Source organism: Myzus persicae, unplaced genomic scaffold (genome assembly GCF_001856785.1).
Source record: "Myzus persicae strain clone G006 unplaced genomic scaffold, MPER_G0061.0, whole genome shotgun sequence".
Lineage (NCBI taxonomy): Eukaryota > Metazoa > Arthropoda > Insecta > Hemiptera > Aphididae > Myzus > Myzus persicae.
In genome coordinates, this window is record NW_019101058.1 from 342,758 (window position 1) to 362,466 (window position 19,709).

At 30.3% G+C, this 19,709-nt stretch overlaps 2 protein-coding genes across 2 annotated transcripts in view; both read right to left on the reverse strand.

Annotated features, from left to right (window-relative positions):
• Positions 1-610: 610 nt before the first annotated feature.
• On the reverse strand, positions 611-9,560 carry LOC111027545 (ribosomal protein S6 kinase 2 beta-like). The gene is made up of 16 exons (XM_022305943.1): positions 8,900-9,560; positions 5,381-5,668; positions 5,240-5,321; positions 5,016-5,176; positions 4,813-4,919; positions 4,550-4,727; positions 4,326-4,491; positions 4,094-4,249; positions 3,891-4,039; positions 3,638-3,760; positions 3,473-3,562; positions 3,075-3,233; positions 2,713-2,951; positions 2,537-2,654; positions 1,399-1,536; positions 611-1,331 (listed from the first exon to the last, which is right to left on the reverse strand). Exons 1-16 carry the CDS (start codon positions 8,966-8,968, stop codon positions 1,218-1,220), a joined length of 2,337 nt encoding a protein of 778 aa, XP_022161635.1. The 5' UTR covers positions 8,969-9,560; the 3' UTR covers positions 611-1,217.
• Positions 9,561-17,539: 7,979 nt separating this feature from the next.
• LOC111027556 overlaps positions 17,540-19,709 on the reverse strand; it is a 6,813-nt gene continuing 4,643 nt past the window's right edge. Inside the window, exons 5-7 of the mRNA XM_022305959.1 lie at positions 18,939-19,061; positions 18,731-18,860; positions 17,540-17,703 (exon numbers count right to left, since the gene is read on the reverse strand). Coding sequence (XP_022161651.1) covers positions 17,602-17,703; positions 18,731-18,860; positions 18,939-19,061 — 355 coding nt within the window. The 3' untranslated portion in view covers positions 17,540-17,601. The remainder of the gene's footprint in view (positions 17,704-18,730; positions 18,861-18,938; positions 19,062-19,709) is intronic.

Genomic DNA, 19,709 nt, shown 5'->3' on the forward strand with positions numbered 1-19,709 from the left:
CCAAAGAGTGATTAGTGATCACACAATCAAGATTTTCAAGAAAGAATTTGGAGTGTATCGGTACGTATCGGGTCAATTTTGGGCGTTCAAGATGTTACACGTGCAATGTACAAGCGATACGTACCGACCCGTATCGGCCTCGGACTCCGATACGAAGTGGTACGTAACTATTCCGTATCGATACGTATCGAATTTTTCTTCTTGAAAATCTTGAATAACGTTTTAACAAAATAATATTGTAGACAAATACATTTATCGCTTCGCTATATAAATCTAAAATTATTCAGAATAAAGGAATGGTTTGGACAACAAAAACCTTAATTACAAATGGTTGGAACACTTGTTAGTTTAAGTTTCCAGGAATAATAACTACAAATTGTTTGAGAAAACGAATGTACCATATCAAATACATAATATATTTTTTAAATCTGAATTACCAGAAAATTTATTTGATAATACAGATTTTCAAAATATTAATACAAATACATTTTTAATTAAAATATAAATATGTAGTAATTTTATTCAATTACCTAAACTAATAACTAATTAATACAAATTGACTAAACTATGAAATGTACCAATGACATTTTCTTATTGCATAATATTAACCGTTGGCAGCCACATACACTGTTATAAGCCAGTAAAATATTGCAATATAAGAGAATCTGTGTAAACAATAAATTTTAATACTTTCAACAAATTTGTATATTTTTAAACATAAAAAATATAATTACATTCCTGTATACTTTGTAAATGTAATTAATAAACATAACAACAAACTTACTAGGAATGTTTAATACTGTTTATTATAAGCGCATGTGAATAAACCAATTGTAAAAAAAATTATGTTATGAACATCATAACGTCAGACTTGATAATTGATGCTCATCTGGCTTTTGTCACTAACAGTATATATACATAATATAATAATTGAAGTCCATTACATTTATATTGTCAATGTTATCATGTTGCTTACATACCTTTTGTGCCGCGGTAAACAAACGAGTTTTCTCTAAACTTTGAGAATTAATAGAATAATAAATTTATATATTATAAGGTCGAAAAGATATTTTAAAAAATATTAAAATACATTAAAAGATGCTAAATTTAAAATTGAAATATGATATCAAATGTATACAATAAGATAAATATAGAAGTTATAGAAATAGAATAAAAAGGAATATATAGTGTTATGTCTAATAAGTAGTTATAAGGTATCATTTAGTACGTGACTTGTGTCGCCTTTGAGCCAGCTGACTTAAAACTACTGGTCCTAAATTAGGGGTTGGTGGTGACTGACTAACTGCTCGATAAGTTGCTTCCATCGCCCCCTGAAACCAAAATAGAAAACATTTTAATAAACGCTTTTTAAAAAACATGTGCTATAATTTGAATAACCTTAATCTTGTACGATTCTTGCAATTGTATCTGATGCGTTGGTAATTTGTCTCGGTTCATTATCCACGGACTTAGTAAAACCTGACAAGCTGTTGGCCTTTGATGAGGATCTATGTGTAACAACTTTTTTACCAAATCCTGAAACATAAATTTATCATTTGATTTAATGGCTGCATTTGAATTGAGTGTCAAAAAATTGAGCAGTTTCGGTCAACAACCGAATTGCGTGCGCAGTTTTTAATTGACAGGGTGGAGTTGCTTGCGCGGTTTTATTTTTGGGCAGGTCCAAATTGCGCGCGTTAAAGTTTGAGTAGACGACCGGTTTTTAAAATTACAAATCAAACTCAAATACGACGTAAAGCTGTGGAAAAAGAAGATTATATTAGAGAAATTATGCGACAGTATGAAGATAAAATTATAACCTGTTTGGAGTTTATAGAAAAGTTAGCTTACAAAAACTTACCAGTTTAATTTTTTTTTTTTAAATTGAATTCTATATTTTTGACCTGTCTATTTTCGGCATTGCATTAACAATTTTTGATTTATTTTTTTTAACTATTTATTTTTTTAAATTGTGATTTTTTAAACATTTTAATTGTATGAGGATAAAATTATAACCCGTTTGGAATATTTGGAGTTAATAGAAAAGTTTTATTTTTTTATTTTTAATTGAATTCAATATTTTGACTTGTTTATTTTTGGCATTGCATTAACAATTTTTGATTAATTTTTAAATCTGTTTTTTTTTTATTGTGATTTTTGAACTTAAGGATTTAATTGTCGATCCTAACTTTATTTTTAACTGTTATTTATTGAATTAATACTATATTTTTGATCCCCTCTCCCCCATAAGCTCTAAAAAATAAAATTTAGTTGTATATTAGTATATAATTATTTTATTATTAAATTATTAAATTTTGAAATTAAAAATGTATTTATTTATTTTTTAAACAATTTGAATGAGTCCATATATTAATATAATAAAAATATATTTGATATAAATATAAATAAATAAATATAAAATGGTGTGAGGCGGCACACGCAATTCGGCTCAGTTGCAAAAATACTGCGCACGCAACTCGGAAACACCGGATTTAATAATACATACAAAACTACTAAAAAAACACAAAAATAGTACCTTAGCTTCAGCAGACACTACTACCCAGTTGCCAGACTTTAAATCTAGATTACTGTTGCCAATGCGATTTAGTATTTCAGTTGGTGTATCTTCAGGTCCATTAGCAAATGGAGTATGTCTGCATAGAACATAAGTCAATTTGTGATGTTCACTGTTAAAGTTTGGGCTATACTCACCCAGCTAGTAATGTAAATAAAAGTACACCCAATGACCAAATATCACAAGCAGCATCATAACCTTGTCTTTTCAAAACTTCAGGAGCTACAAAGTTTGCAGTATAACAAGGAGTCATCAAAAGTCCATTATCTGCACGCAGTTGTTTGGCAAAACCAAAATCACATATTCTCAAAGCCTCGGGCGATGCACTTTCAGTAGCATAAAGAATGTTTGATGGTTTTAGATCTCTATGCACAACCTGAAATTAAAACCAAATACATACTACCAATTAATTGTTAAGTTATTGAAAGAATGAACAAAATATTGTATAGTTTCTCTCTCTTTTAAGTATTATTTCATTAATCATTAAATAATAACTTACTCCACTTTTATGTAAATAACATAAAGTTGAAGTTACAACTTGCATTATGGCACTAGCTTCTCTTTCTGAAAAGTATTTCAATTTATGAAGTCTATCAAGTAACTCTCCACCTCTCATATACTCCATAACTAAATACACAAACTTATCATCTTCATAAACCTGTTAACAAAATTAATGATAAATAAACAGATGAATATGTTTGAATAACATTTCAATACAGTATTTTTAATTTTAATAATATATTATAAATCTAAAATTTTAACAACTAATCAATTTGTTGACTCAGGTGTAGGATAATTTTTGCAATTAGAATAAATTGTCACAATTAAATATTTTATTTTCAAAAGTTAAAAAAGTATGTTGTATAAATGTATTATTAGATGTTTAAAAATACTAACGTCTCTTAATGTAACAATATTATTGTGATGTCCATAGCGTAGAAGAATTTCAACTTCTTCTTGACAGTCTTTTTTTGATTTATCAATTATCTAAAAACAAAAATAACATCAATTATTTATTAATTAAACAATAAACATGAATATTATATTAATGAATATCCCCACCTTAACTGCATACTCAATACGAGTAGTTTTATGAACACATAATTTGCATGAAGAATAACTACCACGGCCAATTTCATGTTTGAATTCATATTCATCAGCAGCATTTCTTTTAGCATAAGGTAACTACGATTGATAAAAAAATAAAATATAAACAATAAACATAATAAGTTATAACTTTCATTTTCTTGAAAAATATAAACATTTAGAAAATTTTCTTGAATTATATTAAGATGTTATTTAGTTTTTATTTTACCTTTGAATAAGGTTCAGTTGCTTTAATCGGTATTGTTGATGATTGTTGGAGATTTAATACGTCCTCCTCACCAATTAAACAAGGCGCCACAAAACTGAATCCTCGAAATAGCTCATGGGCATTAGCACTTGGTGGAACACACGGAGAGTCTAAAATCGATATGATTATTTCTACATATTTTCAAAAATGATTTAAATTTAAACCTTTAGGAGTTTTAGAAGTGAATTCACTATCGAAATAAAATGCATCATCAGCTCTACTGACAGCTGGTTTAAACGGTGGATGGATTGTTTTATGATATAGGTTGTCCCAATTTATAGATGCAAAAAATGCATGATCTTTCAGTTCCTGAATACCAGCTAGAATAAAATTTAAATAAATTATGATAAGATATTATTTTTCATATAATATTAACACAATTTTTTTGTCACTTACAAGCTCCTAAACGATTACTAGGATTTCTTTTGAAAAGTACACGTAATAGAGCTTGAGCTTCATTTGACAAGAACTGTGGCATACCAAGTTTGGCACGCAATATCTGTGACATTGTTTCTTTACGATTAGCCCCTTGGAAAGGCAAAGATCCGGTTAACATTTCATACTAAAAAAAATTGTTTACTTATTTATAATGTTTAAAATATTAAAATTGCATGATTTACCATCAACACTCCAAATGACCACCAGTCGGCTACAAATGAATGACCTTTGCGATTTACTACTTCGGGTGCCATATATTCAACGGTTCCACAAAATGAATAGGCTTTTTGATCATCTAAAGGTAACTTGCTTAGACCAAAATCAGTTAAGGATATATGACCATCAGCATCTAACAATATGCTAACATGAAAGATAGTTTTAATATTCATATTTAATCAATAACTTACTAATTGGTATAAATAAAAGTAAGTTGTTATTCACTTACTTCTCAGGTTTTAAATCTCTGTAGATAATTCCTAGGCTATGTATATGATCAAGAGCTAATGCTAACTCTGCTAAATAAAACTTAACATCTTCTTCGGTAAACATAACCTGAATTATATTTATATATATTAAATACATTTCAATAGTTAGCTTATGCGGTTAAGTAAAACTGTTTTAGTAGAAAATAAATTAAATATAACATACCTCTTTAGAAAGCCTTGTAAAAAGATCTCCACCACGTAAAAAATCCAAAATGAGGTAAAGTTTGCCTTCAGTCTGAAATGCATAGTGTAATCGCACAATGAATGGATGTCGGACATCAACTAATATATTACGCTCCATTTTTGTTCTTATTCTATCCCTCACTGAAATAATTTAAATAATTAAAAGACTTTATTAGAATTATAATCTAATAAAACAAACCATACCTTTTAGAGTTGCTTTTTTTAATACTTTCATTGCATAAAGTGTACCATTATCAGGTCCAACAATTTTTCGAACCAAAAATACCTATATTCAATTTAAAATTTAAAAATGTGTTTTTAATATGATTTAAGTACAGAACTAACTTTTCCAAATGATCCTTGTCCAAGAACTTTTAACAATTCAAACTGAGATCGTTCAGCCCTTTCATGTCCTTCTTTTATAAGTTCTTTTAGTTCAATTTCATGACCACTGTTCTCATCAGAATCATTTTGATTTTCATCCTGATCATCATCTAATTCATCAATGATTTCATCATCTTTATCCGGTCCTATACTTATATCATTATGCAGACTTGAGGGGTTGGATTGATTAAATGGTATTGGTTTTGACTTTGATGTTCCTACAACCATGGTGTTGGTGTTAACTAAATTCTAAAACATTAAACAACATTAATTAAAACAAATAAATAAATAAAATAATACACCTATACCTAATAGAATAGGGCAAGTATTAAATGCTAAGGAAAATGCTTACAGTGTGGTATTAAATAATATTGTTAAAATAAAATCTGTTAGGTATTTAATATTTATACACACTTAGCTACCTATTAAGATTAAGAAACCTACTAATAACATCAGTGAAGAAGCCATTTTATATTAAACTTGTGACACAAAATAAAATGCAAGGTGGGTAGTTGCGTGTTATAACTGGGTACTGGTTATCTGAATTGCCCACCCTACCCCCTCCCCAACATTCCATTTAAAATTCAATACAGTAATAGACATTAGAATATTTTTGTTTTAAATTATATAAGCTACTTTAAGTTAATTTCTCTCTATAAAATGTCCAGAAAAATTATTAAATATATGCATTCTAGGTGATTTTTTTTATTCTACACACTGTTGCTTACTATAAAATAATTAAAACTTCTGGACAGAATAAGGTTTGAAATAAGTTTGATGTCAAAATTAAATTTTAGAGAGTTCTATCAATGAAACCTAGTATAAATTACACAACATTACAGAATAATATTATTACAGAGAGAATAACAACAGATAGACAATATAGGTTTGCAATTTTCAGTTAATACAACAAACAAATTAGTGATATTAGAATGAAAGAGAAAGATATTAATTATTCTTTTAAATTAGACCCCCGTTCAAAATTGTATAATTAATTTTGAACATTATTCTGGATACTTCTTAGAACAAGGTATGTAAAAAAATCTGCAAAAAGTCTTATGATCAAATAGCAAGAACAATAATATAGGTACTGTTAGTTATTTTTCCAAGCTTTTAACAATATTTTATTTTTTTATCAAAACTAACAGTTTTATACCAAGTTTAATTTAATAAAAAAAACCGAGAATAATTAATGAATGAAAAACAACAAATCAATGTTTTACAAATATTTATGTTTTTTTATAAATACACAAAAATTTTAATTTTAAAACATTATTGTAATTTAAAATATAATCTAATAGAAATAGATGATAATTAACAATTGTGTTAGATATAGATCATTCAAAAAATAAAACCAATTAATAATAATTAGGCATTTAATAGGTTTACAGACTTTTCATATAGTCTGTGTTAGGTTATTGTTATATATCGGATTATTTAATACAATTTTTGAAAGCAGACTCGTGACTGGTGCATTATCTATTATTTGCTTATAATGGCAAATCTATTATTGGCAAGATACTTGCAAAAAGTATACAAGGTACTAGATAGGTATAGTAAAACTTCTTTACAACGGGGTAATGGACTCCTATAAAACAGAAATCTCCTCACGACGGAAAATAATAACAGTTGCGTATAGTTAAGTCCCCCTATAACAGAGGCTCTTTTATAAAGGAAAAATATCAGTTGGTAACAAGCGATTACATTATAAGGAGGTTTTATTGATACAAGATAAATTACTTCAATATAATTATTACTATTTAACTTGCTAAGTATACCTAGTTTTTAGTTGTATATATGGTATATACTTATAAATCATAATACAACAACATAAAGCAGGGTTGCAGGGATCACCAATTAATATTTTTGGAGGGTTACTTTGGTCATTCAGGAGTTTTCGGGAGACAACAAAATGTAATGTAAATAAATGTTTATTCAAAGAAAGTTAGGTCAAAATCAAAAAATAAAAACCTCATTTAATTCACCATCTAGAAAATATATTCAAAAAATTAATTTATTTTCAGTATGATGGTCAGATAAAGTATGTCCACTGTGTGTCACTGGCCGTTCACCATTTGATGATGCCTGACATTGAGAGTCAAGTGATAATAATATATTTTTGACAGTTTGTTAGAAATCTGGATGATGAAAACAATTAATTATACCTAAACAAACACCAGTATCCACTTTGTTTTATTACAAATTCAAAAATAATTTACAATTATTAATTAATTTTTTGTGCACAGCAAAACGCAGACCTTTTTTAACTTGTTTTATTAGTTTTGTACTTCTGTCAAATAGCTATAACTAAAACAAGGACTAAAACTAAAATTTCATCTTTACGTTTGTTCTATTACCTAGAAGTGATACTCAACTCGCCTTAAGTTGATTCGTTTTTACTATCTTCGATCTACCTACTTGTCGAGCTTTTAATGGCTGGTCATGGCACAGTATAAAATATACCAATACTATTATAATAATTATTATGCATAATAAAAAAACGAACTATACCTGTTTGATTAACCTTTAGAACCACCGGGTTGTGTAAGCTAAATTAAATGTTTTAAATTAAAATTTTAAGAGAACTAGAAAGTTTTCAATGTCTAAAAGTTTAGATAAAAAGCTCCCCCTACCCGTTGGCTCTGTTTTGGTGTGAATCTTATATAGGTAGTAAAAGTCAAGTACAAACCATTATTTTTCTGAAAATCAGTTAAGGGGTATAGTAATAACAACTTAGTATAAGGTAACAGATTTCAAATTCTGATTTACTTTAATTAACCCCCCCCCCCCCATTGAATAATCCTGGGCACACCAAGGATAGTACCTAATATTTTGAAGAATGTATAGTTCTAACCTTTGGTGGTAGTATTGGTCCTATGATATTTTGGTACCTACTATTCAATGTTGATAAGGATTTGAAAAGTACAAAAATATTGTTAGGTACCAATAACCCAAGCTATAGCCTTTCAATTTGGTTTTTTACTAGTTATCAATTGTTACAATGTAGTTAAAGCAGTTAGAAAAATAAAAACCATATTTTTTTTATTAAAATATAAAACACTAGCATTCTGAATTCTGTTCTTAATCATATGAGATACAGATTTTTTTTAACTATGTACCTGGGTGGGTAGTTACAGTAAGGGTGGATAAACGTCATGTTGTCCTAGAGTTTTAAATGTATCACAGAACCACTCGGGCTGATGAAGTTGGAGCAAAGAAACCAGTTCAGGAGTATCTGCTGATAACTTAACCACAAACAATAACACTATTATTAAATTAATTGAGCATTTGCAACAAGTAGGAGGTACTAAGGTATGTTTAAATATTAATATCATTCACTTTCCCTTAAATCACCCTGGTCCCTGGTACACTTTCACCGGACGAACTTTTAAAAAAAGTTTATTTGGGAAAAACCCGTTCGCAACTACAGTTCGGAGAATACACGGCACGTTACAACCAATCAAAATAATGATTACTTACGTTAGATTCGGTTTGCAGCGACACTCGTTTCCAAGGATCGACCGAATCTCCGAGACCAGCGAGTGGCATAATATCGCACTAGGGTACGTTAGCGCTGAAAGGCAGCGTCGTGGCGGCTGCGAATTCGATTCGTGCGGGACGCGGAAGAACGTAGAGGCCACACGGCACACACCGCGAAGATCTATCGTTCGGAACGGTTCGCGAGCGACAGCACGTCGATCGATCTGTAGCTGTTGTCGTTGTTGTCGTCGTCGTCGTCGGGCGTACCTCGACCAGACATTGTACAGGTACACGACACCACGACCGCGGATCGGGTAAGCCGTAGACGACGGATGTAATATCACTATTCACCACGATGGACGATGATTGATGAATCTTCAGATAATTGGAAAAATCATGGGAATTCCCGGGGGGTGTGTACGTGTGTCCGTGTGGTGTGCGCACGCGAGTGTGGATGGAAGTGGCACGGCCGCACGGGCGACGGGAGGGACACCGGAAAAGAAATAGCTAATGACTATGAATTATGATACAACATTAATATTGTTATGCACTACGACAATTTACAATTTACATGAATATTGTGTTATCGGGCCGTCGGGGGGACAGGACGTGCGATAGATAGATTCCCCGGAACCTACAACAGGTACGGCGGAATAATAATACTCACACCAGCACCAATGCGCACACATAATACACAGTACACGCACACACACATGCGCGCGAGCGCTGCAGATGATATCGGTTATCATGTGACAGGTGTTTTCTTTGCGTACAGTGTGCCGGCGGCCGTGGCGTGTAAAAACGTTTGGCGGCGACCGGGGAGTAGGACGTATATCCGGTCGGCGGTCGTCGTCGTATTATAATCGTATAATAATATTGTATAATGAGTAATGATCGTATATTTGATATTTGATCCCATTACCATCGCAATCGCAATGCATTCATAATAATTTATACTGCTACAACACATTACACGGTTTAGTGGCTCGAATCGCAAAGTTAATCTTGCTCTTGATAGTGTCGACCGACACGCGACATTGCGAAACAGGGGAAAACTTACAGTAAAAATCCACACACCCGTAGATCAGGAGTCAGCGATTAATTGGGGATCTGGACGATTTGAAAGAAAAAATGTCGAGGTTCAGAAAACTTTTTTTTGCTTTTGACAAGTTATTTTGAGGTTCTCATTTCCGCGGATAATTAATGAAGAAAAAAATCAGTATTAAAGAAAAATATTTTTGGAGGTCTATTTATTTCCTCTTCGCGGCCCAGATTCGGACCGCTGGCTTATTGCTGACGAGGCCTTTATATCATATTATTATTATAGGTACTTTGTCATAAATTATTTATGATCTAAGCGTACACGGTATACCTCCACCTGCGAGTTCCAAGATGTTGAAAATTAAGATTTTTGGTTTTATTCAATGGTTATTATTTTATATTATCGCCATTAATCGTTTATAAATTATAATATTAGATGGGGTACAAAAATATTTTTACAATATAGGTACATCAGTAACATATTAATGTATTATATTTATGAGGAATTTGTATTATTTGAAATTTAATTCAAGACCATCAAGTTTAGCTTATAATAGCATTGTAGCTAGTTAAATACAGTTTTAAAAATTTAGAATTAAGGAAAAACACAGCTCAAGGGGTCAGAGCCGTATTGGGTAGTTCTGGTCAACCGAACTGCACATTCAACCGATCCGGCTGCACGAAGATTAAATGACCCCACCATCAAAAAATAAAATAAAAACAAAGTTGCTTGTTTAGTTGTTCGATTATTTAGATTTTAGAACATACAATGATAGGTACAAACATTTTTTAGACCATAAACGAAAAATACCCTCTCACCATACATTTTTAAGAAGAAGAAATAATAGGTTAGTGATCCTATGTTTTGGACTTTAAGTTTGTAATAAATGTGATTAATAAAATTAGGCTATCAAAAATTATACAACAATGATTTAGTATAACTTTAATTTAATTTTAAATAAACAACCATAGTTATTATTATTACATTTTTTACACTATTTACTGATAGACAGAACTATCTATACAATAGAAGTATTAATATATTTTTATTGAGAAATCAGAAAGATACATTTTCATATTTTTAACCAATCAATTTATTTTATAAATCTTTTTCTTATAGAATAAAAAAAATATTCCACAATTAAAACCTTTATAGTTTTGACTAAAGTACGGTTTTAAGACAAATGCCTTTTTTTGATAGCAATAGAAAATTGTTTTATTGATCTAGTTATGAGTATAACTGCATCGGAACAATTCAATAATGAGGTAGCAGCCCATCGAGTTTTGCACGATCGCAATCGCCCTATCACCGACCCCGTTTCCACTACGCTGCTCATGTAGTTGTGTAGGAATTTTCATTCATCCGGTCAAATTCACTTATAAAGTAATAACTATTTTGGCAACAAGAAATGTTTTATTTCTATACCGACTGTTTGAATGTAATGGCTTTTTAATTTTTCAATAAGATGACCACTGGGCACTGACCAGCTTATAAAATTATAAGAAATGTCAACATCCGAAAAAACCGCTTTCTAATGGTTACATAAGTTTTGCTCTCCCTCATCTCTAGTTGCATTTATGGTGTTACATGCTAATTGTTCGCCTGAATTAAAGTGTAACGTTTGTTTTATACAATATAGGACCCCCACTCCCCTTCCCATTTCAAATTTGTTCAAATTTCAGTTTACACACAGTGAATATTACTATTGATTATTCACAGTAAATAATAATTTATTGCTATTTGCTACCATCTATAATATCAAATATCAATGGTGGTGTTCCGAAATTTATATTATTATTATTCTCCTCGCGTAGCAACTACGTTCGAAATGGCTTTCTGACGACGCAACGGATGTGTCGCCGTATACTACTACTATAATAGGTACGCGCCCTACACAACAATATTATTATATAGGCACACCTACGAGCGACCTACTGGTCGTACCTGGCCATACCAATACATTGCATTAACGTGACTGAAAATTGTTTCATCGGCATGACGTGTGACGAATATAAATTCAATTCGTACACATATGCCTATACAATATACATTTTATATGTGCGTACAAAAGTCAAAAAGTAGGGGAAAAAATCACAAAATATGGATATTTTAGCATTTTGCTGATGAATTCCAGATATTATTTACCTAAGATACCTACGACTGTCGTCATATTTAATGGCGTAGTTAGATTTTTGTCAGGGGAGGGTATGAATTTATCCAATGGTCACTAGCAGGTCACCCCCTATGTGAGCAGGCCCTGGCCCGGCTCAAGCGAAAATAGTTCACGAAGCAAAATCAAATTTTACCGCCCCTAACTGCCTAAATTAATAATATTATCAGTGTTCTGAAAATTACACCCCTTACTAAAATTCTGTGCCTAGGCTCGGGCCTAGATTACTTACTCCTTATAAGCCGGGCCTGCAGATAAGACTTCATCATCTTTGAATAGATAACAAATTACTAAATAAAGGCGATTTTCTAAAATACTGAAATGTGTGAATTATAATTATCTATAAAAAAAAATTCCTTGACATTTTAAACACATATTTTTTATTTATTGAGAATAAACCTAAGAATATAAAGTATGTTTTTGGATTCATACTTATAACTTATGTTATGATATAACAGCTTAAAGATTACTCGCGGAATGCGTCTAGGAGTAATAGTCACCGGGCTGAAGTACAATAAAAAAAAAATGTATCATACCATTAAAGGAAAAATAAATAACTGTTAACTATAGGTTATAGCCTTATAAGTAGGTACAGAAATGTGCGATTGTAAACTAAGGAATGACTATTTAGTTAATAGTAGATAGGTGTATTATATCTACTGGAATTGCAATAAAATCAATGCCTGTGTCTCACTATCACAGTAATTCACAGCAACCATGACAATTGAAAACTGTAAAATCAAAATCTTCAAGCTGAACATCCAAACATGAAACAATAATGAACGTTATTAGATTATTATATAACAATAAGTACCTACGTATGTTTTAAAATAAATATGCGGGTATATAACTGCTTATTTTATAGGTACATTATTTACACACTAGGTGATTATTGCCGAATTTTATTTTATTTTGCTAGATTAATCGTCATTCGCCGCGTTTCTGAAGATAGGGACGTGCATGATTGACGATTGTACATAATAAATAGTATAAATATTTTTTTTTCATAGAATATCCCATGTTTATTTTCTCAGAATCAAACTAATTATTATTGCAGTTATTGACGTTACTCGTCCTCTCAATAGATTTGCACCAACTGGCAAGTACGAGCATTCACCCACAGTGTGTTTTTTTTATAGAAATCCTCATTTTTGAACGTAAATTTTCTTGGGAAGTTAGGAGTCAAAGTAGTAAAAGAAAACCTCATGAGGGAACGACCATAACCTATTAACACATACTTTGCCACAGTAAATACTCTATAATGGTCGTTATTTCTCCTAGCTCTACCCGTAGATTCGAGATGAGCTATTATATTACTGTTTACAACTTCAAGTATTCGTAGGTACCCACATCTGGCCGCAGCAAACTACACTACTCACATATTATTATTAAATATTATACTCAACTACTGTAGTCACTCAGACACACAAATCCCTCCGTAAGTTGTCGATTTCATAACGCTATTCTCAATAACTGCTCAAATTAATATTGTTGGTATTTTAGATTGGGTGGATATACATCAATAAATTATACAAATAAGAGTCCACCCTTTTATTTTATAGTTAAAACAAATTGAGTACCCACCTAACGTAAAACACAGGTGTATAAAATATAATATATACCTATTATATTTTATATTTTTGCAGCAAAATAAAATGCAATGTTATTAAAAATAAAGAAAAAATGTTATTTCTTGGTAGTATAAGATTCCATCAGTAATATAATATGTCTATAAATATTTTATTTTATGTACCATAAAACCTCTGTGGCATAGGATATACATTTATTAAAAATCGTTATAAGTTTTTATTATTTTCAAATCCCACGGCAAAAGTGGGGACTCCCATGTGACGTCGGTGGTAAAAATTGATAAAATATAACTATAATTTCATTAATTATAAAGGTCACCCCTAGGCCATAATTAAGTGACGCCCCTGGACACGGGCATCTACACGAGTAATCCATGGATTGTACGATAATCCGACATGTGTGTACTCGATTCAACTACAATAATATAAAACTACCTACATATATATATTATACTGTTTACGGTATATATAAGGTTTGGCTTACGGTGGTACATGGCGATATATTGTGTTCGTATAATAATATCCGATGTCAGAGACACATGTGTGTTCTGTTAATTAATAACAAAAAGAGATCGGCTACTTTGTTTTCAATTATCTTATACTAAAAATCTTCTAATTCACAATGAAAACTTCCGAATTGAAACTACTGTAGTCGCGTGATAAATGTAAAAATCGTTAGGGTTAGGTTAATAATGATATTACAATGGGATTTTTGCTCTCATTCTGGTTCTACCCCTCGATATGAGTTCGTATAATAATAAAATTTAGGTAGGTAATAAAAAATATACATTACAATTTCAAAATGCTTGTAACTCACCTTACAATTAAAATATCGTAAAAAACCCAACCTAATTTCTAATACCTACAGATAATGCTCTTAGTTCTCAGTTTACTACCTTTATGTTTGGTGTTAGATCAATGCACTTTAATATTACACCCACTTGCATTCACCAAGGACGCTCACGACTTAAACTGTACCCAACCGACTTTTCTGATGTAATCTCTACTCGGATTATAACATACTTCCACTCTTTTAAGCTAGGGATTTATAACCATATACAATAATTTTCGATTGTTTTTTGTCCAGAAACTTGAAAATTAAATACAAGATTCTACATGAGTTTTTTATTAGCTTTTTGAATTACAGTGATAGATCCACTTTGGTTTTATCAAAATAATATTTGAAAATATTAAAAATACATTGGCACAATTTAGGTAGAAGCAACACAGCCCGGGATTAAGGAAGGCCAGGGAGGCCATGGCCCCGGGCTCACAACTGATATCAAACAACAGTGGGAACCTGGAGGTTAGATGGTTTCTTATAATATGTAGATAATGAATATATGTTATTATCATTATTATGCTATCATAATCGAAATATCATCTACTTTGAGCAGGGTAATCATGGTAAGAGAATAGGATTTACAACTGTTTTTGATGATAAAAACACATAGTAAATAGTTATAACTCATTGACTAAACAAATTTTATTTACGTTATTTTTGTACGAAAGGTTTTTATTAAAGGAACACAAAACACAAAAAATAAGTTTTTAATTTGAAAGAATTTTCAATTCTAATAAAAATGGTTCGGGTTTAACTTTTCTACTCACATTATTAAATGAGTTATGACGTATGAAGAATTGAATAAGATCCGTGACGTCATTGCCCATTGGGCGTAACTTCTACCTAACCTATCTTATACGTGTAAAAGTTTCTCTCTTCACGGTTCACAGAATAACTTACCTTTTGAGTATATTTTTGATTTTTTGTTGTACATGCAATGAGCCTTTATGTACTGAAGATGTTATAGTGGGACCAGAATTTGTCTAAAACTCTAAAATGTTTAGTTTTTTTTAAAAATATTTAAAATCTTATAAAAGTAATTTTTGTGACGTCCGCTTCTGTAACTGCAGTAGCCACTTATCGCAACCGGCCATTATCTCATTTAGTGTTTTAAATATTTCAAAAAAACTTAACGTTTCAATGTTTCATAGAAGTCTGAAGTATCATATTATATTATAGTATATTTGATAGTTAAAAATCATAACAATGTCTCATTATTTCGTGTTTTGTGCAATCGAGAATACTATTTAATTATTAGTGCTGAGATGGTTAGTGTAAATTATACTAGTTTTGTTTAAATAGACAAAGTTATATGTTTTGTAATTAATTAAAAACGAATGAATAATGTTAAGTGAAAAAAATACATAGGTAGACATGACGTTCGGCCTTGAGATTTAATTATTTAGGTAACTATGCCCCTCACTGGCATTTAATAAATGCTATGCTATCAAATCGGCCACCGGGCACTTATGTGGCCCATTCATGTATTATGTATTCAAATCTCAGATTACTTTTCTGGTACTGCATACGTAGTGCATTCGTAATTTTATTAATAGATCAAACACACGCCGTATGATAGGTACAATATTATATTGGTTAAATGCAGCCGAGAATCGAGATTTCAAGTAAATATTTCAGACTTTTCTTTGATATTATTTAGAGTTATGTATTTGTGATAGTAAATATAGAATCTCATAGATTTGTTGGTTATTTATACTGATTAAAAAATATATATAATATTATAAGTAGATAATAATATTTGTCAATTTATCGTACAATGTTTGTCGTTTTTGCTCGCAATGTAATAACAATGACTATAATATGAAAGGACTCACGTCTGTTTATTGAATAAATAAATATGTAATGATGCCGCAATGGTGTCCTTTCTGATCATCTAAGAGGATTATCAATTGACTTGTATTTTACTTATCTATTTTCAATAGAATAGTCGTTAAGTGCCATAAATCCAATAGTATGCGATCAATGAAATCACTTGATTCTGTATGCGACCCGAACTTGAGAAAATATCAGTTATATGAGGTTTAAAACAATTTCGATACCAAAAGTTCGAGTTTCACTGTAATAATATGACATGTCATGTATACCTAACTATGTTCATAAAGCAAAATCAACGTTGTAATTTGTTGTCATATCCCACAAATTCATCATGCCTTGATGTCGAGCTCATTATTTCAATGCGATTAATCCGACTAATACAGTAAATACGTTTGTCTTAAATGTCTGAGACGTTATATAGGTTTTTATCAAACCTAAATAAAATATCATGCAATATCTAAAATTTAAAGTATTGAAACAATTTAAATCATTTTAATCCATCGAATTTAACACTCTGAAATAAAAAAAAATCCTGGGAATACTTGATTTGCTGAATAGAAGGTTTCGTGCAGGGACAGAAACCGTAGTGAAAAATTGTGATTATATATTTTCGATATTTTAAATTTCAGCGACGTTATTCTGTTGTAATTTAAAAATATTATTCGTGGTTACTTGAAAAGTTGAAACTTTTTAGTAGGTAAACGTATAAAGTTTATTATGATATTGTGAAAAGACACAATGAAATGCAATTTTTTAGCAAAAATTAATTAAACCTACTGTATTATACTACTATTGTCTAATGTAATATTACAAATTACTTTAATAGCAATTATATCATAAAATATATATTTAGTATTTTAATAGTATCTAATGCAGACCGATAGACATCACAGGCGGTCTTCGCTCAGAATCGTTTTTCGCATACAATGGTTTGATACCATTGAATTCGAATTTAACTCATCCATTACAGTGACCCCTCTCTCGAGTCTAGACACCTGTACTGCGAGTACAGCAGATCGGTATATCCAGTTGCCAACCTTTTTTCAATTGAAATAACCTACCTTTTTTACTGTAAATTGTTAAGAATATTTAATCTGACAAATCACAAAAACGACTTATGAATTTTGATTCCATCTAAAGTCACGATTAGATTATTTATTTTTGTATTTTGGCACATACAATCCTAAACATTCTGTATAATATATTATCCAGTTAATATTTTTAACACATGAAATCGCTTATTTTTTCCACAAGAAATCCCAGGCCGTTTTTTTTACATATTCGACATCGTTTTGCAGTTTTTTTCAGTGGAAAACTCATAGGCTGCAAACACACAATAATAAAATATACTTTATGGTCATAATATCATAAAACGTTAAATCTACCTAAAATATATCAAATAGGTAGTTGTTCTATACTAAAAAGTCCAACTCGACATTGTACACAAACGTGCTGAAAAATGAGTTTTTCATTCTATAAAATAAAGAGAATTTATCGCTCTACATTCGTAACCACGTAGGTACCTTCACACACGCATGCATGTTGTAAAAAAATTATACGTCTCGAGTCTCTACGGTATTAACTGCACGTAAAAGTTGTAAAGTTAACGCCTCTTGTACATGATAAAACTATATGGGTACAATAACATTATATATAGCTGTGAATACATTTATTATGCACTTGACGATCATTGTATTACATATAATAATATGTAGTTATGTGCTGGATTTGCTATAGTTAAACGTAAAATATCTATAAATTAACAAATTGCAGGTGGTTATCCGAATAGTATACTATGCTCCAATAATCTTAACGATAATTCAAATTGTGATACGTGTAGTTAATAAAAAAAGTTCTAATTAGTTCTAAAAAGTCAAAACTTAAAGTATGCCCAATGATAATTACTTTTATTAGTTTGAATTTAACTATTTAAATTTGTATCGTCAGAAAAAAATCAAAAAAAATAATTTAGTCAAGATTATAGAAACATTTGGTGTTCAGGATATTTGGTATCTATCGTTTTATTACGGTATTAGGTACTCTCGTCTACTGCAGGCCCCACTGTGTACGATAAAATTAGTTTATCCGAATCTTACATCTATGAAAATAAAATATACTCGACTTTCTTCAAAAATAGTAATACAGTACTGTATACAGGCACAGATATACAGGGTTATTTACGATTGGCGCATTTTTAAAAATCTTAAAAAAAAACAATAATTTAGATGCAATATTATACAATCGTTGGAACTTCGAATTCATTAGTGGTTAAAATGTATAGGTATAATAAACGTAAATCTCCTCCTACGCGTTCAATGATAATATGCTTTTATCGTAATATTAAACTTACATATGAACCGGGTACTTCGTTTTTACGACGTTCGGTTTCTGACATGCCCAATAATTTGTTCCAATCTTCACTTAAGAATTTCTTTTGGCTTAATTTTTTTTGTAACAAATTTCTCTGCAATATTTCGTCTCTTTAAAACAAAATATTAAGTACATGATATAAAAGAAGATAACATCATTTATACTATTATCGTATGTATCATTTATACTTTTCTTTAAGCTGATTCAACAAACTTCTTTCAAAATCAATGTTTTTCTGTTTTTCTTCTTGGAGTTCAAGATTTCGCTCATTTTTCTGTTTCAATTGGTAATTGGCTATTTGACGATGTTTGCTAAAACAGAGTACGTATAATATGCACTCAATGTTCATTTTTTTCTTACAATAGTACAAGCTCAGCCCAGAATAAACAATTATAGGTACATATATTAATTAATAATTTAATCTAATATTTAAAATTACAACCTACATTCATAAAAAAGGGAAGCGTATTTCGTTAATTTTTTTTTGTTTCTTCCAATTCTACAGAAAATAATTGGGATTTTTTACTTTTGAGCTTTGATCTCCCAAGGTACCAACGTGATTCACTTTTCAACCAGAAAAGATATTGAAGTTGAAAAATCAAAGCATTCTTTATACTATAGAAATGCCTTCAGACACATACAAAAAAAACATATATCATCTTAAAATCAATACATTCATCGTTCCTACTGAAATTTAAAGTATGATGTTTTATCTAATTCTCTAATTTGTAAGCTTTACTATATAAAATATAAGTTTCTTATACATGACATTTCATGTTATTTATATATTATGTAAGAGTGTTTGTAGTTGAAAATGTTTTATACAATTGTGAAATGTTAAATTTTTTTCAGCTATATCAGTAAAAAGTATTTTTGTACATTTTATCATTTATAGGTAGAATATTACTTATGTTAACCAAAATAAAGTAGTTATAATCTATTTTTTTTTTTTTTTTTTT